This window comes from Hibiscus syriacus, unplaced genomic scaffold, assembly GCF_006381635.1.
Source record: "Hibiscus syriacus cultivar Baekdansim isolate YM2019G1 unplaced genomic scaffold, ASM638163v2 tig00110348_pilon, whole genome shotgun sequence".
Taxonomy (NCBI): Eukaryota; Viridiplantae; Streptophyta; class Magnoliopsida; order Malvales; family Malvaceae; genus Hibiscus; species Hibiscus syriacus.
Window position 1 is genome coordinate 1,822,783 of NW_024062699.1, and position 26,315 is coordinate 1,849,097.

A 26,315-nucleotide genomic window follows, 5' to 3' on the forward strand; every position below is an offset into this window, starting at 1 on the left:
GTTGGATAAATGGATATTTGAACTTATATGCTTATATATTTGGTTTGATTTTCACTTTCATTTTGAGCTTAATGTTTATTTTTGCATCATTTACATATTAGTTGCATTATGACCAATTTTTGTCATTTCACATTGTTTATGAATATTGATTATGAAACTAATGGCTAATGTTTCTCTTGCTTGTGATCTTAGCAGCTTAAACTATATATATTCAATTGGCTAAATATTTCAAAACCTTGTTTAAATTCTTTAAAATGTCTTTTTGATTTAACAAAAAGGGGGAGAAGTGTTAAATGTATGATAAATGGGAGAAGTGTTAGTGTTAAAGTAAGGGGAGTAATTTCAAAACTTGAAGTGTTAGTGTTAAAGTAAGGGCGAGTAATTTCAAAACTTGATTTCAAAATCTCAAAATCTTAAAATTACTAAAATGTTTTGTTATATCAAAAAGGGGGAGATTGTTGAAAACATTTTGATATTTCGATATAACAAATTAAGTTAAATGAATTTTAAGATTTTCCAAATGATTTTCTAAGTATATTCGATAGAATTATTCGAATATCAAAACATTACTCCAAATATTTCAAAGATCATTTTTAATTCTTACTCAAGTGTAAAATTAAGTTTTAATCTTAAAACAATTTCAAAATAATTTTACAAAGTATTTCGAACCATTTCAAAACCAAAAATTCAAGATTGCTCAGAGGGAACCGATTCCCCCCCAAGGGGGTACCGATTCCCCCTGAATGGTTTGGCTCCGAGAAATCCAGAATGTTCGGAGGGAACCGATTCCCCCCAGGGGGTACCGATTCCCCCCTTGTATAACGGTCGAAATATTTGAATTTTATACTTAGGGAACCGATTCCCCATAGGGGGTACCGATTCCCCCCACGCTCCAAGGTGTTTTATTAATTGTTTTCACACTAAAACGGCTATATGATCTTCACTAATCATCCACAACGTTCAGAAGTGATTCAAGGTGTATTTAAACAAGTTCTGAAGCCTTTGATCAATAAGAAATCATAGAGAAACAAAAGAGAAAGCATCAAACACCAAGTTTGTGCAAATCAAGCCAATTTTCCTTTTAATATTCATTTTTCTTTCAAAGAACACCATTTGTGCTCATTTGTAATTATTTGTGAGTGTTCTTTTCTTGTTCTAGAATTGTGCAAACATCTTACCTTGTGAGGTTTCCTTGTAAGTTTGCAAATTTGTAATCTTCTCTTTGGGAAAGAGTGTTCTCAAGAATTGGGGTATATTCTTGAGGGTGTTGTAAGGTTATCTCTTTGGCCTCAAAAGAAAGAACAAATTAGTGAATTTGCTGGAAAATCCTTAGTGTGGATAGCTAAGGTAGTGGGCGTAGACTTTGATTGAGAAAGTCGAACCACTCTTAATCGCTATACAATTACTTTCAATTTTCTGCAAAAGCTTCCACCAAATTTTTAATTGCTAATTCACCCCCCTCTTGCCTAATTCCGTTAATCGATTAACTCAACAAAAGTGTTAGAACTGAATTTGGAACATGTTGATTATTTGGTATGATTCTTGAATTCATGTATAATAGTTATATGTGGGATGTTATGATGAGTTAAAGTGAAATAATTTAATTTGTGTAAGTTTGGTAAAGTTTAAAGGCATGAAAGAAGAGTAAAATAAAGAATTTAGATGGGTGATGGTTGATTTTTGGGTTGTAGGAGTGAATTATGGGCCAGGGGTATCGATACTGCTTCATCAAGTATCGATACTTCAAAGAGTAAATAATGATATTTGGTAAAGGGGTATCGATACTATAAGCTTAAATTTGACAAAGACATTCAAGGGGTATCGATACGTGGAGGGCAATATCGATACCAAGAGTACCGATACCATAAGGTCAGTATCGGTACCCATTTTTGAAATAAGGATTTCGAATGTAAAAAGGGTATCGATACCCAAGCTTGGTATCGATACCATAGCTAGGGAAGTATCGGTACCATGCATGGGGGTACCGATACCCACTCAAAGTGAAATGTGAATTGGATTCTTCATTTAGTTTAGATTATTGATGATTGGTTATAAGTAATTAGAATTATGATATTCATATCGATTATATGTACATTGTAGATATCGATCGAAGACAAGTCCAAGACGGTTTGAAGTTATAAGAGTGCACAAGAGTTATACGTATAAGAATGACTAGTGAGGCTCAGGTGAGTGCATATTAGACAGTATATAATGTTTAGTGGAAATAAGACTTGCGACAAGTCTATTTCCTATAGTAGAATGCATGAATTCGTTAATATGAACATATGTTTGACATGATATATGTGTGTTATTGGTTATTGCATATGTTATATGATATACGTGAGTACATGTTAGTGTAATTGTGAATGAGTATAAATGATATATGTGATCATATAAGAATATGTTATAAGATATGTGATATGAACATAAGAGATCATATGAACATGAAATATGTGATTATGAATGAAATGATATGATCTATATAAAAATAAGTAATGTGCTTACATAATCACAAGATATGAGACATGACATGAGAAAGTATATGTGTTAAGCTATGTGATATGTTAAAGTGAACCATATATCTATAAGAATATGAGAAATGATATGAAAGAGAATGCCCATGTTATGTGAAAGGAGAGCTATAGGTATAGTTGGCATGCCAAGAGTCGAGGGTTACATAGGTCCTTCGGGACATATACACAGGTCCTTCGGGACACATGCATAGGTCCTTCGGGACATATTTCACATACCACTCAGTGGACCCTTATACGAGCTGTGGTGACAACATATGTGCACAACCTCAATGTACTCGCATACCTTAAGTTCTCACATGTATACATGGGCTAATAAAAGAGATGATATAAAGAAACCTTGTATGATACTATGTGTTTTGGTTGTGATATGTGTGGTATGAAGTTGTACTAAAGTTAAATACAAGATTATATGTTTTAAAGGGATTAATGATAATGATAATTACAATGAAGTGATTAGGATAGTGTTGATATATGTGCATGTATATAGTTGTAATATGAATTATTATATGATGTTGGTATTATGTTAATATTTGAAATGTGAAATGTTCATGCATTGTTGAGTATATAGAGTTTTGATTATACGTGTTATATGCCTCACTAAGTCATAAACTTAGCGTGTGAATGTTTCATACGTAGGTTCCGAGAAGATTAAGGAGCAAAGAGGAGCAAGACAAGTCAACCTCTCCTTTCCAAAGATCATATCAGAAAAGCGTTTTGAATTATATGTATTTTGTTTTATTGAAAGTAGTTGGCATGTAATTAAAGATTTGGGTCAAGTGGGCTCTGATAGGTTTTGTAAAACCATATGTTTTATATAATAGAAATTATTATGTTTTATTATAAATTTCAAATGAAATTTTTAGTCACTTTGTAAAAGTAAATGCTTTGAAAAGTCAATGTGACACCTTGGACTCAGATGCGGGTTGAGGGTGGTACATTATCCATATTTGAGTTTTAGGCAACCTTAAGCTTTCCTTAAGTTTTCCTAACACATCAAGAATCAAAATCTCTTATAAATTACAAAGAATAACCAATTAGAAGGATCCTTACCTTAGCTTATGGAGTCACGGTAGGTTGAGGAAGAAAGGATGAAGAATATTTCCAAAGTTCTCTGATTTTTTTCTCTCCTCTTCCACGTGGTTATATAAAACAACCATAATGGGTTTTAATTATTTTCTTGACTAATGACCAAGATGCCCTTCCTACTTTCCTTCTTTGCTAGTCAACGACACAAAGATATTCCAATTAAGTCCTTGTACTTTTCAATTTATCAAAATTTAACCACCAAGTTTATAAACCTTACACTTTGGTCACTAGTATGGTATTTGGGGATGTTACAGAATTAGTTCTTTTGGATGAAATAAAATCAACATTTATCCAAAAAAATAAGTTTGTTAATATATATATATGACTATGTGTAAGTGAACTCTAAGTCATATGTATAATATATATAAATATATGATGTGTTTTAATTATATCATATATCCCTAAATTATAATTCTTATTTTATATTGATCCTTAAACTTTTAAACATTTCAATTTTATCCTCAAATTATGACTCTCATTCTAAATTAATACTTAAACTTTTAAACTTTATAATTTCATCCATTAACTATTACATTCTTTCTAAATTGGTCCCCATAAATATTCCAATTTCATCCACAATTTCATCCAAATGTGTAATTAATTTCAACTATAGTTTAACCTAATTTTTTTCAAACATATAATAATATAACTTGGCCTAACGATTTATTAACAAGGAATGTTCATAAAGTTCGAAGACCAATTTAGAATGAATGTCATAATTTAGGGATGAAATTATAAAGAGGACTAATTTAGAATGATAGTCATAGTTTAAGGATGAAATTTAAATATTTAAAAATTTAGAGACTAATTTGAATGGGAATCATATTTTAAGGTATGCTCATGCAATTAACTCTAAATATATTTTTTACGAAGCGGTAGTTTTTAAGTTTGTAAACATGTTTAATTAAAGGGTAAAGTACATAGATCGTATCTTGATTATTGAGACTAATTTGTTAAGTTCATCGACTATTAAAAGTTATAAAATGGCCTATTGATTATAGGATTTTATTTTGTTGAGTCCCCCAACAATTAAAAGATGCAAAATGGTCACTCAACTATTCATATATTATAAACTCGTCTTTTATGTTAAAAAAGTTACAACAGTCTTAGCTGAACATTAACATACTAATTGTGAAATGATAAAATTTAATCTCAAAATCTCAAACAATTATCATATCTCAATAAAAAGTTAACGTTCAGCCCGAACTATCATCATTTTTTAACGAAAAAATACAAGTTTGGAACATATGAATAGTCCGGTAACCATTTTGTAACTTTTAATAGTTGAGAGATTTAATAAAGTAATGCATTCTATCGGGGATCATTTTGTATTTTTTAATAGTCGAAGATTCAAAAAAATAATACCTTATAATCAAGGACCATTTGTGTAATTTACCCTGAATTAAATTATTGTACAAATTTACAAATTCTGGCAATGAATAATTAGGGGGAAGTGGCTGTTAATAAGAATTTCTGGGAAATAACGACCACTCCCATCCAACAGCAAGTCCTTTTGAGCATGCCTTAATAAACGCTCCAAACAAATTTAAAGCCCTTTTTCTTCCATTGCTGGGATTTGACACGCGCCATTGAAAGACTATGATCAAGGCTCATCTCAGCACAACAGTCAAATACTATTTGAAATGTGGGATGAGTTTATTTGTAAGTGTTACTGCACCTTCCTATATGTCATCATCCTCATTTTTCTTTGTGCTTGAAAATTTATCACCCTTTAATATAAAAGAAGAAGAAGAAGATGCATAGACAGAACATGAAGACCAATTTTGAGGTTACTTGTCTTGTTTTTCTCTTTGTCCTTTCCCTTGCCTTAGCTGACTCGTCACCCATATCGACCAACTCTTCTACAACATGTCCAATGGACCTCACATATGTGACAAGAATTCCATGGAACTCGTCTCTCTATCTTAATTTTCACCCTAAACCTCCAAAGTTAAAATTACACCACAAGACTGTTGCATGTCTATATTATCGGCCTTTGGTATTGGACTTACCCAGCATCTTAAGCAAACATCTCTCTTTGACCTACCAAATTTGCCTACTTCTGTTTCGTGCCTCCAAGATTATCAGTCTGAGCTCAACTCTCTATCTCTTCCTAGTAATATTGTTTCCCTTTGCCTTCAGTCTGAGCAGTTCGTGGCTACACCTAACTTTTGTGCCGGCATACAAACAATCGAAGATTGGATCAAAAAGCTCGAAGAATCCACTGCACTTGACCAGGGTTGCAGGTTCGATCTCAGTGATCTCACTGCTTGCGATACTTGCCTTCGTGCTGGTAACCAAGTCCAATCTACGTTGGTCTCCATTGATGGTAATAAAACTCACACTACTGATTGTTTTTATTATACCGTTCTTTATGCGGCTGGGATTGCTAATGAACTTGGACCTGAAAGTCATGGAGCTTTGGTGTGTGCTTTTTCATTAGCTTTGAATGAACAATCTAGTTCATCTAGTAAAGGTCCTTATTTTTGGCTTCACTGCTGTTGACGAAAACGGGTAAAGAAAACGAAAGAACACGAGAATTTTACGAGGTTCGGCAATGTGCTTACGTCCTCGGTGCCTAGGCGGCGCTAGAAGTTTTATTCAATGATTTTTTAGGTCTAGGTTACATCTCTATTTATAATAGAAAACCCTGGTACATAATTACAAAATCAACCCTGTACCGTACCAAATCTCCACCTTGGCGAATATCCTGCCTCTTGGAAACTTCAATGTGGGTTGGGTTACCTTGATCCTTTAACAACTCGAAACATTCAACAAGTCCAAGCAATGCTTGAACTTGTCTGTCGTAACTGGCTTAGTGAACATATCAGCGGCATTTTCATCAGTATGCACCTTCTGAAACAAAACCTCTCCAGATGCAACCAACTCTCTAATCTTATGGAACCTTACATCAATATGTTTAGTTCTAGCACGATACACCTGATTCTTAGCCAAGTGAATAGCACTTTGATTATCACAAAGCAACTGAAACTCCACCTTGTTGAACACCCAACTCCTTCACTAAACCAGTAAGCCATAAAGCTTCTTTTGCAGCTTCAGCCGCTGCCATGTATTCAGCTTCAGTTGTAGATAGTGCCACGACAGATTGAACAGTAGACTTCCAGCAAATAGGCCCTCCACCAAGAGTAAACACATACCCTGTCGTAGATCTTCTATTATCCAAGTCACCTGCATAATCTGAATCCACATATCCTACAACCAAAGGATTATCCCGCTGACTCCCAAAAACAATTCCATGTCCCACAGTACCCTTTAAGTACCGAAAGATCCACTTGACTGCATCCCAATGTTGCTTACCAGGTTTAGACATGTACTTACAAACTTGACTAACAGCATGAGCTAAATCAGGACGAGTACATACCATCGCATACATCAAGCAGCCAACAGCATTAGAATACGGAACCTTTGCCATATTTTCAGCTTCCTTATCTGTCTTGGGGCACTGTTCTGATGAGAGCTTAAAGTGATTCGCCAATGGAGTGCTAACTGGTTTTGCGCTGCTCATCGCAAACCTTTCTAGCATTTTCTCAACATAACCCCGTTGAGATAGCCGCAGTCTCCTTGAGTCTCTGTCCCTGCAAATTTCCATTCCAAGAATTTTCTTTGCAGCACCTAAATCTTTCATATCAAATTCCTGACTCAATAAAGTTTTCAAACCGATAACATCATCCATGTTCTTCGCAGCAATCAACATATCATCAACATACAGTAATAGAAAAATAAAAGAACCATCATCAAGGCTCTTAACATAGACACAACAATCATACTCACATCGGTTGTAGCCAATCTTGATCATATAGGAGTCAAACCGTTTATACCACTGTCTCGGAGACTGTTTCAACCCGTACAAAGATTTCTTCAATCTGCAAACTAAATGCTCGTTTCCAGGTTGAGTGAAACCTTTAGGTTACCGCATGTAGATCTGCTCCTCTAAATCACCATGCAAAAAAGCAGTTTTAACATCCATCTGCTCTAAATGCAAATCCCAACTAGCCACCAATGCAAGTACTGCTCGGATTGAAGTGTGCCTGACCACAGGAGAAAAGATTTCATCATAATCAACTCCTTTCTGCTGTGAAAAACCCTTCGCTACCAAACGAGCCTTGAACTTCTCCCCCTCTTTTCTGTTACTGCTGGTTTCTTCTTATACACCCATTTGCAACCAATCGGCTTCTTACCCTCAGGAAGGGGAACTAACTCCCATGTGCGATTGTGATTCAAAGACTCCATCTCCTCAACCATGGTTGCCATCCACTTGTCGTTTTCCTGACTAGTAACGGCATCATGAAAAGTAACTGGATCATCACTGCTAACAGTAAGTGCAAAAGATACCAAGTCTTCAAAACCCAATCTGTTCGGAGGCTTTATATTTGTCCGTCTCACCCTGTCTCTGGCGAGACTATAATCCTGCAAATCATCCGTAGTGGAACCACCAGAAGTCGGTTGAGAAGTTTCTGGTTTCTCAACTGGAAACTGCTCGAAATCCACCACTGTCGTGTCTTGCTTCTGCTGCAACATAGACTGTTCATCAAAAACGACATCTCTACTAATCACAACTTTCTTCGCAACTGGATCCCAGAACTTGAATCCTTTGACACCTTTCTTGTAACCCAGAAAAATGCACTCCTTCGATTTTGCATCAAGTTTGGATCTCTCATCAGCAGGTACATGCACATAAGCAGGACAACCAAAAATCCGTAAGTTATCAAAACTAACATCATGACCAGTCCATACCTCTTCTGCAACTTTCCCAGCCAGCGATGCCCTTGGCGATCTGTTGATAAGGTAACACGCCATGTTAACAGCCTCAGCCCAGAAGTGTTTGGGAAGCCCCGCATTCAACCGCTAACATCTGGCTCTTTCATTCAACGACCTGTTCATTCGTTCCGCAACACCATTCTGTTGTGGTGTCTTGCGCACTGTAAAATGCCTCTGAATCCCATGCTCCTTACAGAATTGTAGGAACTGTGAATCTGTGTACTCCGTACCATTGTCAGACCGCAAACACTTGATTTTTCGTCCTGTTTGGTTTTCTACCTCAGCTTTCCACAGCTTGAACTTCTCAAAAACTTCAGATTTCTGTTTCAAAAAATACACTCAAACTTTCCGTGAAAAATCATCAATAAAAGTAACATAGTACCTAGATCCACCCAAAGACGATGTCGTGGAAGGCCCCCATACATCAGAATGCACATAATCAAGAATCCCTTGAGTTGTGTGCTTCGCAGTCTTGAAACGGACTTTAGTCTGTTTACCAAGAACACAATACTTGCAAAAGTCGAGCTTACAGCTTTTGACACCATGCAACAAGTTTCTCTTGTGTAATTCTGCCATACCACGTTCACTAAGATGAGCAAGACGCATATGCCACAATTTTATCGTATCATCACAGGACTCAACAGAGTGAACTCCACCTGCAACGGTACTCCCTAACAATCTGTAGATATTCCCTGCAGTCATCTTGCCTTTCATCACAGTCAATGCTCCTTTAACAATCCGAATGGTTTCCCTATCCTTGTCAGCCTTAGGGATAAAACCATTCTTGTCCAAAGTGCCCAAGGAAATCAAATTCTTCTTCAAGTCTGGGATATGTCGAACACCACTCAACGTCCGAACGGAGCCATCGTGCATTTTAATTCTGACATCACCAATACCAACAATATTGCAACATCGATCATCACCCAAATAAACCGAACCAGAATTAACCGGCCTGTATGTCGAAAACCATTCCCTATTTGGCGTGATGTGATAAGAACATCCAGAATCAAGAATCCAAGCATCCGTCAATTGTGTCGTTGAAATAGAAAACATATCACCCTCACTGCAATCAGAAGTATCATCCTCGACCACGTTCACAGACTTGGATGAGCCATCACGCTTCTCATCGGTCTGCTTTTTCAACTTCGGACAGTCTCGCTTCATATGTCCCGCCTCCTTGCACTTGTAACAGTGAATCGTCTTCTTATCCCTGGATTTGGATCTGGAATTCCGCTTCCCGGACCCTGCCTTCTCTGGCTTCCGTCCACGATCTCGATTACCCTTGACATATAAGCTATCGGCTTGAGAGCTTTCCCCTGCATTCTGCTTCCGCTGGTTGTGAGCCAATAAGGCTGCAGTAATCTCCTCAACGTTGATAGTCTCTTTCCCATATGTAAGAGTAGTCACCATGTGTTCGTAAGAGGAAGGCAACGAACACAACAGAATCATCGCTCTGTCTTCATCTTCAATTTTCACATCAAGTCGAGCCAGATCAGAAACGATTTGATTGAAGACATTCACGTGTTGCGCCAAATCGTGATCGTCCTGCATCTTCAGCCCATACAGCCACTGCTTCAGATACAGTTTTGTCGTTAAGGATTTGGACATAAACTGACTTTCCAACTTCCTCCAAATTTCGTCTGGAGACGATAGATGCATGACGTGATACATGACCTCGTCCGCCAAGCATAATCGTATGGTTCCTGCCGCTCGCTGCTGCAATTCTTCCCAATCTTCCTCATCCATCGACGCCGGCTTTGTAGATCGCAAAGCCTTCAAGATCCCTTGCTGCGCCAATAGATCCTTCACCCTCGTTTACCATAATGCGAAGTTACCCTGACCATCGAATTTCGCGACTTCGAATTTTGCTCCTGAGCTCTGATACCAATTGTTGACGAAAACGGGTAAAGAAAACGAAAGAACACGAGAATTTTACGAGGTTCGGCAATGTGCTTACGTCCTCGGTGCCTAGGCGGCGCTAGAAGTTTTATTCAATGATTTTTTAGGTCTAGGTTACATCTCTATTTATAATAGAAAACCCTGGTACATAATTACAAAATCAACCCTGTACCGTACCGCGGGGGCTACGCCCCCCACCCCCAACCCACATAATTCGTAACCCCACAACGAGACTTTCTTTGTAAGGACAGTTGATGTTCGCTTCGCTCACTCCGCTCCATCTCCTGTCCTCTTTACTGGTATATTTATGAGCCATACCTAACAACTGCTGCTGGGATTGCACTTTTTGTTACATTTAGTTTATTGAGTTTATACTTTTGGTGTGAAAAAAGATTTACAATGAAACGTACTATTGGTCGATCTGATAATAATTTTAATGATTTAGAAGAACAAAGTAGAGCAAAATTGAGCCTGAGACCTAATACTGGTTCGATTTGGTTCGAACTTGCTGATCTTGAGAAGGCAACTGATAATTTTTCAAATAAGAATTTCATAGGGAGAGGAGGATTTGGTTTGGTTTTCAAAGTGATTTTTCCAGATGGGAAAGTGGTCGCAATCAAAAGGATTATAGAATCAGAGTTTCAAGGAGATGAGTTTTGCAACGTGGTTGAGATTATTAGCAACTTGAAGCATAGGAATCTTGTGCCTCTTCGAGGTTGTTGTATGATGGACGACGATGGAAGCTTTGATGAAAAAGGGAGCCAAAGGTACCTTGTCTATGATTATATGCCTAACGGAAATCTCGAAGATCATCTGTTCCAATCGAAAATGGCAAGTAAACCATTGAGTTGGCCTCATAGTAAGAATATAATCATGGATGTGGCAAAGGAGTTAGCTTATCTACACTATGGAGTGAAGCCTGCAATATGTCATAGAGATATCAAGGCTACGAATATATTGCTTGACGCTGATATGCGAGCGAGAGTGGCAGATTTTGGGTTGGCGAATCAGAGTCGGGAAGGCCAGTCTCACCTTACAACTCGAGTAGCTGGAACTCACAGATACTTGGCCCCTGAATATGCCCTATATGGCCAGCTTACTGAGAAGAGCGATGTTTACAGTTTTGGAGTTGTGATTTTGGAAATAATGTGTGGAAGAAAAGCTCTTGATTTGTCATCGTCGGACTCGCCGCGTGCATTTTTGATAACCAATTGGGCTTGGTCACTGATGAAGGCGGGAAAGACCGAGGTGGTTTTGGATCGTTCGTTGATTGATAATGGGGATTCAATGAATTCAATCCAAAGGCTATAATGGAGAGATTTGTTCAGGTTGGGATTTTATGTGCTCATGTAATGGTAGCTTTAAGGCCAAGTATTTTGGATGAACTAAAGATGTTGGAAGGTGATATCGAAGTTCCTTCGATCCCGGATTGACCAATACATCTCGGAAATTCTCCGTTTTACGGCAATGACAATGCTTCCAACATCCCGCGGGCAATAAGTCGACCGCTGCTGCATACGGGAGGTAATCTGTACTTTGCATTAGAGGCATTGTCATGATCACTGAAATGTAAATATATTTAAGTTCATTCTTTTCTATCTTGCAATACCCGTCTGTATATAAGGTTTGGATGTATAAGCAATTTAGGCATGGTGAATTCAGTTTATGAAAGTCTCGATATTTCTTTGAATTCTGGTTATGCAAGTTTCAACTCATCCAATTATGTGAAAAATTATATCTTTGATTATCAAATCTTCTATATCATAAAAAATATTAATCTTATGGAAATATTATAAAATGGTCTTATGAAATTCTAAATAATAATAAATTTTAATAATTATTTTATAATCATTTACAAATCTTAATAAATTATTGGGAAAACTATACCAGTAGTCCCTTTTGTTTTTGGTCTGATTGACTTTGGTCACCGGTTTTTTAATTAAGATTATTAGTTCATTCGGTTTAAGTCCCTCGACCGTTACCTTTCGTTAACCTAAAAAATAAAAAAATTCAAAAACACCCACGTGTTTCTTGTTGTTGTTGTTGCTGAAGTCACTTCCTAAGAGCTAAACTGAACCATTTATCTCTTGGTCTCACGCTTGAGGAAGACGATGAGGATGAAGATGGAGATGACAAACCGCTACAACTACGAGACGACATATAAGGAGGCCTTGATTCAAGTATTATTAAAAGACTCTTATAGGAAAGAATTCAGTGATTACTTATTTCAATTTTGTTGTTTCATTGTGAGTATTGCCATATTTTTAATTAACTTAAAAATGCAACAATCAACCTTTAGAGAAACCGAAATTAAGAAGTTGAAACCTCTACACGGATAGATTCACTGTAAGTAGAGAAACCATGAGGAACAATCGAAAGTTTATACACGAGTAATCAAAACAAGAAGAAAATCCAATAAGAAACAACTTCAAAAAAAGGGGAAAAACTAAATTAACCAGTGAAACTAAAAAATTCATGTATATATATATATATATCATAGAAGAAGCAAGGTTCTTAACCTTGAGGTCGTGGGATCGAGTCCCACGGAGGGCATTTTATAATTCGGAGGTCTCTTACGGAAGCTGCTCTCAACTTGTTGTTGGGTAGCTTACTATCTTACCTCCCCCTTACCCCATACATATGGAAAAAAGGGACAACCATTTTTATAGAAGAAGCAAGTATACAAATGTTATATTAAATATAAACCATCTAAATTACTGAGAAAACTCAGTTCAATAAAATAATAAAAGAAAAAGGTTTAGACTCTTGATTTCATATGCTGTCCATAATTAACTTGGTCTGGTGGTGTAAAAAGCACGTTGGTCTTTTTTCGTTTTTGTTTCTTATTTTTGCCTTTTGGGTCTCTCTTCATCCACTTTACTTTTCTCATGCGAAAATTGAATGACTTTCAAAGCAAATCTCAATAAAGCTTTATTGGATGGTTGTTTGGAATGGTTTATCAACTGGTGTATTGTCGTCTTAATGATAAAATGATTCATGGGTTTTGTTATGGTTTTTCAGGGGAAACACAAAGAAGAAAAGGTCAAAAAAGGAGTTAGCAATAAGGATCGAGGGGAAAGGACGGCCCCAAGGGAGCTCACATCCCACCTTCATCCTTTGTTAACCAAATATATTATTAAAACACCCATTAACAGTGGAAGTGATAAAGGGGACTTGAGACTTGGTATTCAAGAAGAAGAAGACGTGATAATGGGATTTGAGATTTGGTATTTAAGAAGAAGGAGAAGAAGGAGAAGGAGAAGAAGAAGAAGAAAGAAGAAGAAGAACGTGGGTGTAAAGAAGAAACACACGAGTGTTTTTGAATTCTTTTTATCTTTTAACTGCCAACTCATACATTTTGTTATTGGATTAACCGAAATTAACGATAGAGGGATTTAAATCTAATATATTATTAAAACACATATATATTACAATAATAGATGGAAATTTGCAGCAACTTGCTAGAGTTAAGATATATGGAAATTATTTTGTTTTGGATTAACCTAATTTTCTTTTAATGTTTTTCCCATATTTTTTTCTATTTGATTTTTGTTTAGCCGTTACTGACACTAATTTTAATGTTGGTTGTCGACTGTCGATGACTATTAGTTCTTTTTTTTATATTAAGCCTTTTATTTTCTTTTTTTAGTCTTTTTAATTTTAAATAAGAATCTATATCATTGTGACAAGTTTTTCTCCACTCTTGTGGCACGATCCTTGTGGGATTTTGTACGCTTTTTTGCATACATCTGCAGTCGTTTTAGTCCTCGCACAAAAATCATCACGACATTTATTTTTTGATTGGTTTGTCGGTGATTACGTATAGTCAGATCCCCTCTTTTGTTAAAGGTCGTCTGCCGACGTAATCAAAATTGTGAAGCGAAATAGTCTGTCAGATTGTTTGATTCACTCACCACCATTTATCATTGCGTAAAACTTCTCATTCGACAAAGATAACGAGTTTTTATGAAGGTTATTAGGTTTTAATGTTGATTGTCATTCTTAATCGAATGTTTTTTTTGTACCTTTATGTTTAATATTTTACTTTGTATAAGTATTTTGTGATTATTATCCTCAAAATTCTCTCTATATTTTGATGAGATATAATTTTGATTCATTATATTGTTAATAATAAAATCCAATTGTCATTATTAAAAAAACAATAATCATAACCAGCAATTCTTAGTATTAATTCTGTTATAATAATTAAATCAATGGACTATTTTGAGTTTAATTAAATATATATTTGATTTGAAATTATAGTGCACTAAATTAATTAATGAAGAAAATATTTTTTACTATGAAGATATTATTTTTTTTCTTTAAATAAATTTGAGTTGAATTATAATATAATATATATTTAAAATTCTCATAATTATTTGATAACGCACACAATCACACGCCCTATAAATATAATTGTTCGAACTCAAAATTTTTAAAAATAATAATATTTTCTATTACTATTAAAATCATTTGACTGCGAAAATAATTATATTGCATATGTTATAAAAAAAACGATTTCAGAATAATATTATCAACCATACAAAAATGCCTTATAGAAAATATCATTTTCTTAAGAAAAATCAAACTTATTTTTAAAAATACATATACAAAATCTGGCATGCAATATTAAGACAACGTCAGAGACGGAAAAAATTATAATAAAGGAAATAGAAGAAGGCTTCATGATGCAGAAAACACCCAAAAAAGCGTAAAAAATGAAAAAGAAAACCGTAAGAAGCAGTTCGCTTCCGATTCAGAAACATTGAAGAGTTGCAGTTGGAGATCTCAATTCTTCAATCCCCTGAAGGTAAGCTTTTCAAAAGAAATTTCTGTTTTATTTATGTTGTATTCTACAAATTTAAGCACATCCGTTTCTTAGATTTCCAAGTTTAATCAAGTCAATTTTAATTGATCTTCATCTCTCACATTGTAACATTTCCTTTTAATAGATACCTTATCTTCAATTCTTAACCTTTGTTTTCATTTCATTTTATTTTATTTTATTTTATTTTATTTTATGGGATGCGTTTTCGTGGGTTTTAATCTAAAAGAGAGCACTATTATGGTTTCTAAGGAAATGTGTATACAAGAAGAAATCAAAGTTTTTCTGTATTTGAATTTTCTCTGTTCTAACATTTGCTGAGCTTCGGTTATGTTTTTTTTTATTTTATTTAATTACTCAGAACGCAAATATTGGCATTATCGGTGGCCACAATCGTTGTTCCAAGTTAATCTGCATCTGGTAATTTTGAGAGATTTAGGTTTGAGTTTTCCAGTTTTGGCGAATAAATTGAAGTGTGTTATTTAAGGGAATGAGTTAGGTTAGATTATTTGAAGTATATTGTGAGGGTCGTCTTGATCTATTTCCTCTAAACTGTTATCCGCCCTAATTTTATTGGGAATTATGTGTATTTGGGGGTTTTGTTCTTTTACATTGTTTTCTGAGTATTTATATAATTTGTCCTAAGACTGAGCTGTGGATACGTGGGGTTTACTTCCTTGCTTCTTGTTTTTTATTAATTGGTCTTTGCTACAGTACACTGGGACTTTACTGCATATGCAACTGTTGACATATTTCAAGAAGTTATGAATATGATTACATGGGGAAATTTTTTTGACGAGTGTTTGGTGCAGATATGGTGATGTTCTTTTTATGATTCAGCTCATTCAAATAATATTTATGCTGTTCTTTTATGAGTTCTAAAACAAGAAAAATACTTATCATTATGAAAGATGTTTGGTAATGTTACAGTTGTCTACCTACAGAATAAAAGCAGAGAACTCTTCTCACTTGGGATTTTCATTTTATCAGTTTCATAAGATTTTCCAGTGGGAACTACGTCAGAAAATTGTGTAATATATGATTCACAAGCTTTTTTATTGTTATTATTTATTGCCTGTGCTCTTTCCAATTGGATTGGGAATATTTGCCGGAATGGATCCCTTTTTATGTGTAGTTGCATATTTTTTTACTGTGTCAGAAACATGTTTTCATATTTAGATCACTATATGGTATATAACTATAGGTTTGACGCCAGACACAATCAATTGTTCTTTTGGTTTTCTTTCTTGAATGGAGGGCTTATTGTCTCCTAGTTTCTGAACTGAAAGCTTAACTGCTTTTCCTTTCCAGAACGTTTTGTTTTGTCTTTAAGAATCATAATTGATTTATCGCATTACCTTTATCTCGTATTCTCTATGCAGGAACCAGTTGTTCTTGGTCATGGCGAATTCCAAGGGGTCAACAGACATAAGAGATTTGATCTTTTCTGGAAAGCATGCTTTACTTCCACCAAAAAGTCCATATCCTACAGTTTCCCAAACATATATTGATCATGACCTCAACAATGTAAATGGATCAATTCAAAATCCTAGAGAGGGAAATACACACCACCTGCGCACATCCTCTGAAAGTTTTCTGATAGAGGAACAACCCTCTTGGCTGGATGATCTTCTTAATGAGCCAGAGACACCTGTGCGCAGAGGAGGTCATCGTCGTTCATCCAGTGACTCTTTTGCATATAATGATGTATCTAATGCTTGTAACCTAGATTATGCAGCACAGGAGGAGTACAGATATAAAAATATCATTTCTGCACCTTCTTGGGCATCTCTGGAATATGATTATCACAGTCAAAAAGATGCCCAGCTTCCTGCTTTCTTCACTGATGTGAACTTGGTCAAGCAAAAAAATAGGGCATGGGATTCATCTTTGAATCCCGTGACTCATCCGAGTGGGCATTCTTATCGTAGAGAAAGCACCATTCTTCAGGGTACAGGATCATCATGTGCTCAAAAAGTAGAGAGTGTTCCACCAACAGCGAGTGAAAAACAAGATTCTATTGGATCTGCCCTTCTTGATGCAAAAGCTTCTTCTGAGAAAAAGGATAATTCTTATGCTAAGTCTTTATCTGACAGTGATTCAAAACGGGCAAAGCAGTGAGTAGCCTATTTCATTGTTCCAGTTGTTGGGTTTGTATTACCATCATGATGGAGTATTGCACAACAGTTTCCTTGCATGGCTGTGTCTGCCCTTTTTTTACTTGTATCTTTTTTCCTGCATGTCTTAGTATCTTTTTTCCTGCATGTCTTAGTATCTTTTAAAAGTTACATTTTATGAGCTCAAGGAATGTGGTTGCTGGTAATGTAATTAATTACTTTTTTCTATTGATCAAATTGACAAGGAGCTTGTCAATTAATTTCCAATGGGATTCGGAAATGATGCTAGGATATAGATCTGCATGTTCCCTACGGTGCATCAATTAGATGTTTCTTGTGGTTGCATTCCTTTCCTGTTGGCTTCTGCTTTTCTTGGTTTTGTACCTCTTTCTTTTGCTGGAATTTTTCAGTTAAATATTTTCCACAAACCAGATAGATTTGTATTTGGCTTCCTCAAATCCTCTTTGAATAGTCAGTCATACAGAACATGAGGAGGTTACTGATGCTTGACTGTACTCTGGATTGCATGTTTTTCCTGCATAAGTACACACTAAAGGATAACATCAATACATGTTCTTATGGCTTCTTTTTCCTTAAAAGGAATGAAACTCGTTAATTCTCTTCAAAAAAAGTTTCATATTGGCGTAGCTTGTGGTTAGTTCAGCTGTTATTTCTTTTTTTTTTAATAACCAGTGACTATTTTTTCCCTGTGAATGTGATTCTTGAAAATTTTATCAGAATAGATATTTGGTTATTATACCAACATCAGATATTGGTTGAAAATGTTTAATCACTGCACTTATGTTACCATCTATTGTAGGCAGTTTGCTCAACGCTCAAGGGTGCGCAAACTTCAATACATAGCTGAGCTGGAAAGAAATGTTCAAGCTTTGCAGGCAAGATTTAGTTGAAACTTCATCTTTTCAACATTTACTTATTTTGCAAATTGACATGTCTATGAAATATTACGTCTTACAATGAAGTGTTAGCCTGTTCCTCAACAGGCCGAGGGATCTGAAGTTTCAGCTGAGCTCGAATTTCTCAATCAGCAGAATCTTCTTCTTAACATGGAGAACAAAGCTCTTAAACAACATTTAGAGAGTTTAGCCCAGGAGCAGCATATCAAACATCGTAAGTATCTAACCCTTGACCTCTAAGTCTATAATTATATGCTATTTTTCTTCATTAAATATTGCATAGCAACCTTGTTTTCCCCGCTGGGTTATAATTATTTGTTTGTAGTCCCCGTATATATTGGCAATATGAGGGGGTCTTAACTCTTAAGATCCATTCAGCCCCCCCTCACCACCCCCCCCCCAAAAAAAAAAAAAAAGTTGCTATTGCCTATCAGAGGAAAAGCAGTATAGGCAGTAGAAACTTTAACCAAAAAACTGCTGGATAGTTGATTTGAGGTAGTTTAAGTGAAATGTATTCCTTCCTCTGCCCAGTTAAACTATAACTGTCTTGTTATTCAGACATGGATATGAATGTCGGATATAGATATAAATCCAATGCAGGTATGCCAATTTTTCATATTTTTTCCATGTATTTGGAAGGTCCTTAGAGGGTCATATCCTGTACAGATGTTTAAAAATGTGTTGGACATGGTGCCAACATGTGTACAATAATATCAGAGCAAAATAGAATTGTGACATTCGATATTTTATGGTATTTAAAAAAAACTTTTGAACTTTATTATTTTAAATGCCGACTAATAGAATATATTTCAAAAACTACTTCATTTGCAGATTTTAAATTGTATTTTTTTTTCATTCTTAATAATAAATATAAAAAAAAGAGGCTTGGGAGGACAGGCTCCTTTCATGATGCGTTGGGTGTCTTGTTCTGAACAGTATCATTTTAGCTTAAACCGAATTCCATTGAATGAAGACTAAATTATGCATTCGTTGTGTTTCAGTTGAGCATGAAGTATTGGAGAGGGAGATCGGTAGGCTTAGAGTCTTGTACCAGCAACAGCGGCAGCAGCAGCCATCTTCATCATCTAGCCATCGACGCTCCCGCAGTAGAGATCTTGAATCCCAATTTACAAACCTCTCTCTGAAACACAAGGATGCCAATTTAGGTCATGACCCTGAGCCTTCCCCACTCCACTAATAAATCTTTTAATTTATACCACTGCCATTGCCGACCAAATTTTGATGTTTCATTTGTAGCAGGCTAAAGCAAAGTTCATCAGCCACCGTGACTTAGCTTCTCTTTATTTTATTTGTCAGTCGGCTCTTAACCCTTTTTTACCCCTTTTAACATCTTCATGTGCAGCACCTGGTCATTATTGCCATAAAATTGTCTTTATTATTCTTTTTGCAGACATATGATTCACCTGAGGAGGTTAACATAAGAGCAGGTTCCATGTTTCACTTTGACTCCCTCGTGTGTCTTGTATGTTCATCAATGGTTATGATTTAGATATTTTTTTATATGCCCCATCAATTTCTGAGTATCAACGTTAGTGCTGAGATCTTTAGGATGTCTGGATGTGCATTATTTTTGTATTGCATAACGGAAGGGAAACATTTTTCTTGTAAACTGTTTTTAATTGAAAATTCATGATTTCTCTTTGGCTTCTGTTGGTATTTGCTTGTATAAAAGAGGTTAATTAGTTCAATTGAAAGATTTAATAATTTAAAACAATTTTAACTTGGAAAATAAAATAATAATAAATTGGTTATTGATTTTCTAATGATTGGCCCATATAGGACTCATTGAGTGGCCTCAATAATAAAAGAAATATTATTTTTCTTAGAGGATTCAATCATCTGTAGGAGTTTTTCTTAGTTTGTCCATGTATTTGTAATATAAAATCCGCGATATACTTGTACTAAAAACGTGCATGGATATGAAGAGTTAAAGAAATGAAGTGTTGACGTGGCTTATGAATGGGCTTTTTTCTATTATCGTCTTCCTGCTGTATACATATTGGTTACGTGGCTAATAGTTGTGTCAAGCTTTTCAGATTGGGGTGTAATCGACCAAGTTCCACTGACTATAATTCTTCAAGATACTAAGATTATTCACAGTAACCATCACCCGCCATTATTCCTTCAAACTTTGTGTTCACATGCGAATGAGAATGGACTCTCATTGACCACATATGCATTCAAAATCGTATTGTCTGGTCATATAACTACTATCATATCATATTGTATGATATCTAGTCATGGTACATGTATGTGTCCCATACTCGAGCTGTATTTATTGTGATTAAGAACATGATAAATGTTAGAATAAATTATATTATATACAACTAAATTTTAGGTAATCTATCATTTATATAATTAAACTTTCAATTTTATCAATTATAACACTAGAAAATGAAAATATCATTAATCGTTAAATCATTAAAGATAAGATGACATGACTGATGGAACACCACATTAAAACGATATTTAATACTCAAAATAGACTAAAATGGTATCGTTTTGTTGAACAAAATTAAAAATTAAACATTGCTCATCATAAGAGTCAAAACAAGACTACGTACTCCTTAGAATTCAAAACTCATGCTTGACTAATAGAATAAATTGAATTTTTGAAATAATTCTAACATAAATAATATATATTCTAAAATCTTAAATAACTCAAGGACTAAACACAAATTTTACTATTATATTTTGTCTCTCTGCATTTCGTCTCCCATCTCCGACCCCCTCCCCTTGATCCGGTGTGTTGCATTATCTAAATTAGCAATCAAATGTTTTACTTTAGAATATTTGGAGGACCTTTTATTGTAATAAACCTAAACCGCAAAGGGTTGATGATGCAAATATAATAGAATAGGTTTGGTCTGACCCGACCCGACCCGACCCGACCCGACCCGATGTCCCAAAGCGTTTAATTTGCTTACCATTTGAAAGTCGATTGCCTTCAAACCGTCATGGTTTCGTGGTCAATTTTCTACAGAAAACAGCCGCAACACCCCTCGACTCTCATCACCTTGAAGCTCCAACTATCCTGTACATTCAATTCCAGTAAATCAAATCCAAATATAACCTTTTTTAGTTTGTAATACAAACTTTTTATTCTTTTTGTTTCCTATATACGGACTTCTAATTTGTTCTTCGCCTATTGATACTAAAAAAGAAAAGAAATGGAAGATGCCAAGAACCCACCACCACAACAAATGGTATCTTCAGAAAAGGATGAACTAGGAAACGAAGAAGAATCCAAGGTGGAGAAGCAACGGCCGGCTTCAACTACAGCGCCAAATGGTGGAGGAGGATGGGGCGGTTGGGGTTTCTCTGCTTTCTCTCTTCTCTCAGATCTCCAAAAGGCTGCCACCGTTGCCGCTGAGGAGATATCTCGCAATGTACGCTTCATTTTTATATCCCTTAATATTTTTTGTGTTTATCCCTGTATGGGTTTTCGTATTCCAGATAAAGATTGTTTATTTGATTTTGTTTAGATATTTGGGTTTGAGCCAATTCAGACCTTGTTTAATTTAATAGGTTTTTGATACTTTGGAAGCTTTATTAACTATGACTTTAGTTGTTAGAGATTTTTGGTGTTGATGAATTAAGCCTTACTTTGTGTTTGATACGTGAAGCATTGGAAGTATAGGAAGGGGAAAATGAAGCTCATTGTTCAAAGACCTAATCTTGTATGGAAATTCACAGCCTAGGTGCTGGGTTTGAAAATGCTGATGTGGTCATTACTCATTAGTCATTACATAACAAAAAAATCAACTGCAGTAGAGTTACTTGCTGTACCTTTTTCAGGAACTCGTGTACTGATAATAAAATGGTTATGTCCATAACTCAATTTGATTATGTGAAAGGAAATATGTGTTATTTATCTATAACGGATTTTTTTTTTCATTTTAGGTGGAGCCTTTTGTGATTTGCTTTGCTTTTAATGCATTTTGTGAAAGATGTAGTTCACTGTTTGAGGACCTTACAAGTTGCCGTTATATGCTATCGCCATTCATCCATTATGTTAGACCTGCTGATTGTAAAAATATCACCAGTTTTCACGTAGATACTAGATGCTGTCATTATTACTGAAATTAGGTTCCATAGGAAGAATTCTATTCACTATTATTGGTGAAATTGGTCCCTCCCATCATTTGAAAACAAATCTTGTCAAAGTTGCAACAAAGTCATTTTGATTAAGAAATCTGATTTCAATATTTACTTTCCTATTTGGTTGATGGAACTCTTGCATTTAGTTTTTCCTATGCTAACCATTACGGTTTTATCCTTAGTGAAACTGGAAGTGCTGAAAAGGAAAAATGGTATAACAATATTAAGATCAAATGGTGCATGCTTCAGGTCAATAATTCTCATATTGTCACTGTTTATTAACACTTTCAGCTGATGTATTATGAGTTTTGTTTTGTATGTAGGATTTAGGGAGTGATGTGGCACCTTTAAACGTTTCATATGGTTACTTGAAGCTTTCTTGTTTGCAGTAGTGACAATTCTTTTAATGATCAAGAAATATCCAGAATAACATGAACTGATAATTATTGGAGTTATATGTAGTAGCTTCTTATTTAATGATCATAACAGGCTGTTTTCAATCTTGTTAAGCATTACTTTCTGGATGCAGGCTTCTATGGTTGCAGAGAAGGCTGCAAAAAGCCTTGCAGATGTGCAAATTGCTGAAGACTCAGAGTCTTCAAAGGCAGAAGAAGAAGAAGAATCACCAAGTGAAAAAGAAAGTGAAGATGAGAATGACAAGCTACAAAAGTCTGCTCTGGATAATTTAGAGAAAGCAAGTGACGATTCTTTCCTTGGCCAGGCAAGTCATTTTATCCATTTTGATATCATATGTATACTAGTACTTGCTGCAATATTCTGGATTGATGGCAATGTTTTTTGGGCTTTGTTTCTGCAGACACACCAATGTATACTGTCAGTTTCACCATATCATTGTGCTGGACTGGAACAGGAATCAATAGTTTGATTTTTGATTTGTTATGTCCTACTTTCTTTGGTTGCAGGGTTTGAAGGTTCTTGATAACTCTATTGAAAATTTTGCTTCTGGGGCGTGGCAGGCACTAGGGAGTGCATTCAAAGGGGGTAGCAATTTAGTGCAGAAGTATGTTTCATGTTTTTCAATACAGAGTCCGGTTTTTAAATAATTAGTTGATTCGCTGGAGCGAACAAAGAAAAAATAGAGCAAAAAGGATTGATCCTCGGTAATTGCAATTTGCAAGGCATCTTCTTAAAAAAAATTGGAAGTCATTTAGTGCTAGCATTTTTAATTTCTAGACCAATGGGTCCAGAGTTCTATCATCATGGAATATCTTCTTGTATATTGGATCTTCCCTCTCATCTGCAGAAGATGTGACATGACTATTTTCAAGACATAGCCACTACTATTCTGCATGAGACTCTGTAGAATTTTCCTGCCATTTAGAATATTCAAGTGTCGAGTCTGGTTAGATGCTTTCTTCTATAAATGTGATCTTTAAATTCCCAGATAAACAACTGAGCACCATATGACGTTGCTTGATTTTCCGCTTTTTATAATTTCCCTCTATTTTGTCCTGATGTTGTAGTATTTCACAATTGTTGTCATAGAACTCAAGAAATAGATATACTCATGAAACAATTTTCCTCTAGTAAGTTTTTTCTCACTTTTATTTTCTAGGCTTGAGCATTCTGCTGTAAACATTGCTGATTCTATTCAGCATGGAGGCTTACCCGCTGGTTCAGTTCCACCATCATTAATTGAGGTTTTTCATAGTGCAGTCATTATCCTGTTTGGTAATGTTACAATGATCTCTTATTTCTCATATTTGTTTTGCAGACTGGAAAAGCCTTTACAACGAAGGGAATGCAAGTGCTTGAATATGTGGGAAAAGAAACTATGGATCTACTGATCAGTGAAACTGGTATAGAAGTTGAAAACAATGCTAAGGGCACCGAACAGCCTTTTGATGAGGATCAGTTGATAGAGGAAGTTAGCTTTGATCGGTGCTTCTACATATATGGAGGTCCAGAGCAGTTGGAGGTTAACTTCTTATCCTTGAAGTTGATATTTGATGATTGAAAATATTTTATCTTTCAAATTGATGAACTATAATGCTGTCAGGAACTGGAATCATTGTCCAGCCACTATGCCCTTCTATTTAATCGGAGGAAAACAAAATTATCACCTGAACAAAAATCCGTGTATGAGGGAAAGCTTAAACAAATCCAAAAAATTTTCAGTTTAGATGCTGAAATGGATGGAACCGGTCCAGAGTCTGCCAAAGGAAAGAAAATAGAGACTGGAACTGAGGGCAGTCATGATGAGATGAAAATTTTACATGATTCAAGTGTCAGCAAGGCCGCTGATATGGCTGCCTGGTAAATTGTTGAACACAGTTTTTTTTTTTCATTTATCTTAGCTCAGAAAATTTCTGCTCCTAGGTACTAGTGGCTAATAGCTATAAAATGCAGTTCTCTGATTGTCTGCTCTACTTATAGGTATTTTCTATTTGGGACTTCCTTCAGGACCTCATCTAGTTCCAATTATAAAATTGAAATTTCCTTCAACTGGTCTGAGTTGATTTTGTTTGTTTTCACATGCTCAGTTGCCTCTCCTCAAATTCATTTTCATCCTCTCACATTTATGTCTTACACATGCTTTGTAATACACAATGGTGGATTTTCGGGTAACATTGTTTATAGGCTTAATTCACTTTTAGGTGCCTAAACTATACCTCAAATTAACTTTTGGTGCCTAAAGAATTTTTTGTTAAAAATAGGTACTTAATGTTTTCTCCGTTATACTTTTAGGTGCCTACTGTTAAAAAAACTTTTAAGTGACACGTCATGTATATATATATATATTTATTTTTTAAAATAAATATTTTTTTAAAAAAAGTGGACGTAACACATGCCACTTAACGGTTATTTTAATGTTACACCTAGAAGTGTAAAAGAGAAAACATTAGGCACCTATTTTTGACAAAAAATTCTTTAGGCACCAAAAGTCAATTTGAGGTATAGTTTAGGCACCTAAAAGTGTATTAGCCTATGCATGGTTACAAGTGTTTTGAGTTTTTGCATCTAACTGTGTAGGGTTTCTTCATCCAGTTTGAACTCTGAACTAGCAACACATTTTGTAGTATTATAAACTGTTCTTTTCCTTATAAGCATAGTATTACATGAGATTTATGCATCTCTATTGTTGATTCCACAACTTTTACAGGTTCACAAATGCATTGTCAGGATTAGTCGTTAATGATGTAATTAAAAAAACCGGTGGAAGGCTAGAGTCACTGCACTCAGAGGGGGTTCATGTATTGAGATATTTTCAAATTCTTTTGAACATTTTGATGATTCTTTTGGGATATGATATTTATTTTTTGAACCTATAAAATGACTGCATGGCAATGCAGAGGCTTTCAGAAATGTGCTGCTTAGTGATGTCTCATCTCCTGATGCTGGGTAAATCTGTCATATCTGGTTCTAACAAACTTCAAGATGAAGATGCTGATGGCAATATGATGCATATCGACTGGCCTGAAGATTCGGTTGAGAAGGCTAAACTAATCCGACTAAAAGCACGTTCTATGACAGGATATGTGGAAGCTGTAACCAGCAGCTTTATCACAGGTTAGTTCCCTTATACTTCGTTCTTATCAGTTATATCATATATGTTTATGACGGTACCTATGAGCACTAATAATGAGGATGATTATCTTTTAAATTTGTTCTTCAGGCATATCTGATGTAGCTGAAGCTTATGTAGCGGCCATTAAGAGTGCTAATGCAGATCCACATGAAGCACTTTTAAAAGCTTCAATCCAGGAGAAAGCTAGTTCCTTCTCCGAACATCTCCGGAGTGATCAGACCATTGCTGTGAGCAAAATCCAGGATGGACTCCAAAATTTGTCATACGCAGTCCTTTCGACCTCAATGCCGACTGCTTGAAGACTGGAATTCTCTACATGTCTGATCAGCGTGCATGTAATGTAAATAGTCTTACTAAACTTGCTATGCCACACTAATGAAACTGAACTCATTTTTAAGCAGGGGTTAAAGCAGTTTCTTGTGTGTTAAACTGAAATGTTCAACAGACCATTTACACGTTAAGGATCAAATGAAATTCAAATATCAT

The 26,315-nt window shown here is 35.4% G+C and overlaps 2 protein-coding genes and 1 pseudogene across 4 annotated transcripts; all 3 read left to right on the plus strand.

Moving 5' to 3' along the window:
• The first annotated feature begins 5,376 nt into the window (after nt 1-5,376).
• On the plus strand, nt 5,377-11,857 carry LOC120120913 (annotated as a pseudogene).
• Nucleotides 11,858-14,971: 3,114 nt separating this feature from the next.
• LOC120120810 (uncharacterized protein At4g06598-like) lies at nt 14,972-19,826 on the plus strand. Of its 3 annotated transcripts, XM_039140350.1 has the most exons (8): nt 14,973-15,108; nt 16,339-16,396; nt 16,506-17,240; nt 18,061-18,136; nt 18,245-18,371; nt 19,159-19,323; nt 19,418-19,464; nt 19,569-19,826. In XM_039140350.1, exons 3-7 carry the CDS (start codon nt 16,525-16,527, stop codon nt 19,420-19,422), a joined length of 1,089 nt encoding a protein of 362 aa, XP_038996281.1. In that variant the 5' UTR covers nt 14,973-15,108; nt 16,339-16,396; nt 16,506-16,524; the 3' UTR covers nt 19,423-19,464; nt 19,569-19,826. The 3 variants fall into 3 exon arrangements, with proteins under 3 accessions (XP_038996280.1, XP_038996281.1, XP_038996278.1); XM_039140347.1 differs by having other exon boundaries at nt 14,974-15,108; nt 19,418-19,819; XM_039140349.1 differs by lacking the exon at nt 16,339-16,396 and having other exon boundaries at nt 14,972-15,108; nt 19,418-19,819.
• Nucleotides 19,827-21,182: 1,356 nt separating this feature from the next.
• LOC120120850 lies at nt 21,183-26,270 on the plus strand. Its single transcript, XM_039140379.1, has 9 exons — nt 21,183-21,567; nt 22,809-23,000; nt 23,203-23,300; nt 23,856-23,940; nt 24,015-24,218; nt 24,300-24,556; nt 25,404-25,494; nt 25,594-25,810; nt 25,917-26,270. Exons 1-9 carry the CDS (start codon nt 21,349-21,351, stop codon nt 26,126-26,128), a joined length of 1,575 nt encoding a protein of 524 aa, XP_038996310.1. The 5' UTR covers nt 21,183-21,348; the 3' UTR covers nt 26,129-26,270.
• The last annotated feature ends 45 nt before the right edge of the window (nt 26,271-26,315 follow it).

Bases quoted from the DNA above. Each gene is read 5' to 3' on its own strand.
- LOC120120810 (XM_039140349.1), top strand. From the start codon at position 16,525: ATGGCGAATTCCAAGGGGTCAACAGACATAAGAGATTTGATCTTTTCT. The intron at 17,241-18,060 runs GTGAGTAGCCTA...CATCTATTGTAG, and splicing joins GATTCAAAACGGGCAAAGCA to GCAGTTTGCTCAACGCTCAA. The intron at 18,137-18,244 runs GCAAGATTTAGT...GTTCCTCAACAG, and splicing joins GAAATGTTCAAGCTTTGCAG to GCCGAGGGATCTGAAGTTTC.
- LOC120120850 (XM_039140379.1), top strand. From the start codon at position 21,349: ATGGAAGATGCCAAGAACCCACCACCACAACAAATGGTATCTTCAGAA. The intron at 21,568-22,808 runs GTACGCTTCATT...TTCTGGATGCAG, and splicing joins CTGAGGAGATATCTCGCAAT to GCTTCTATGGTTGCAGAGAA. The intron at 23,941-24,014 runs GTTTTTCATAGT...TTTGTTTTGCAG, and splicing joins TTCCACCATCATTAATTGAG to ACTGGAAAAGCCTTTACAAC.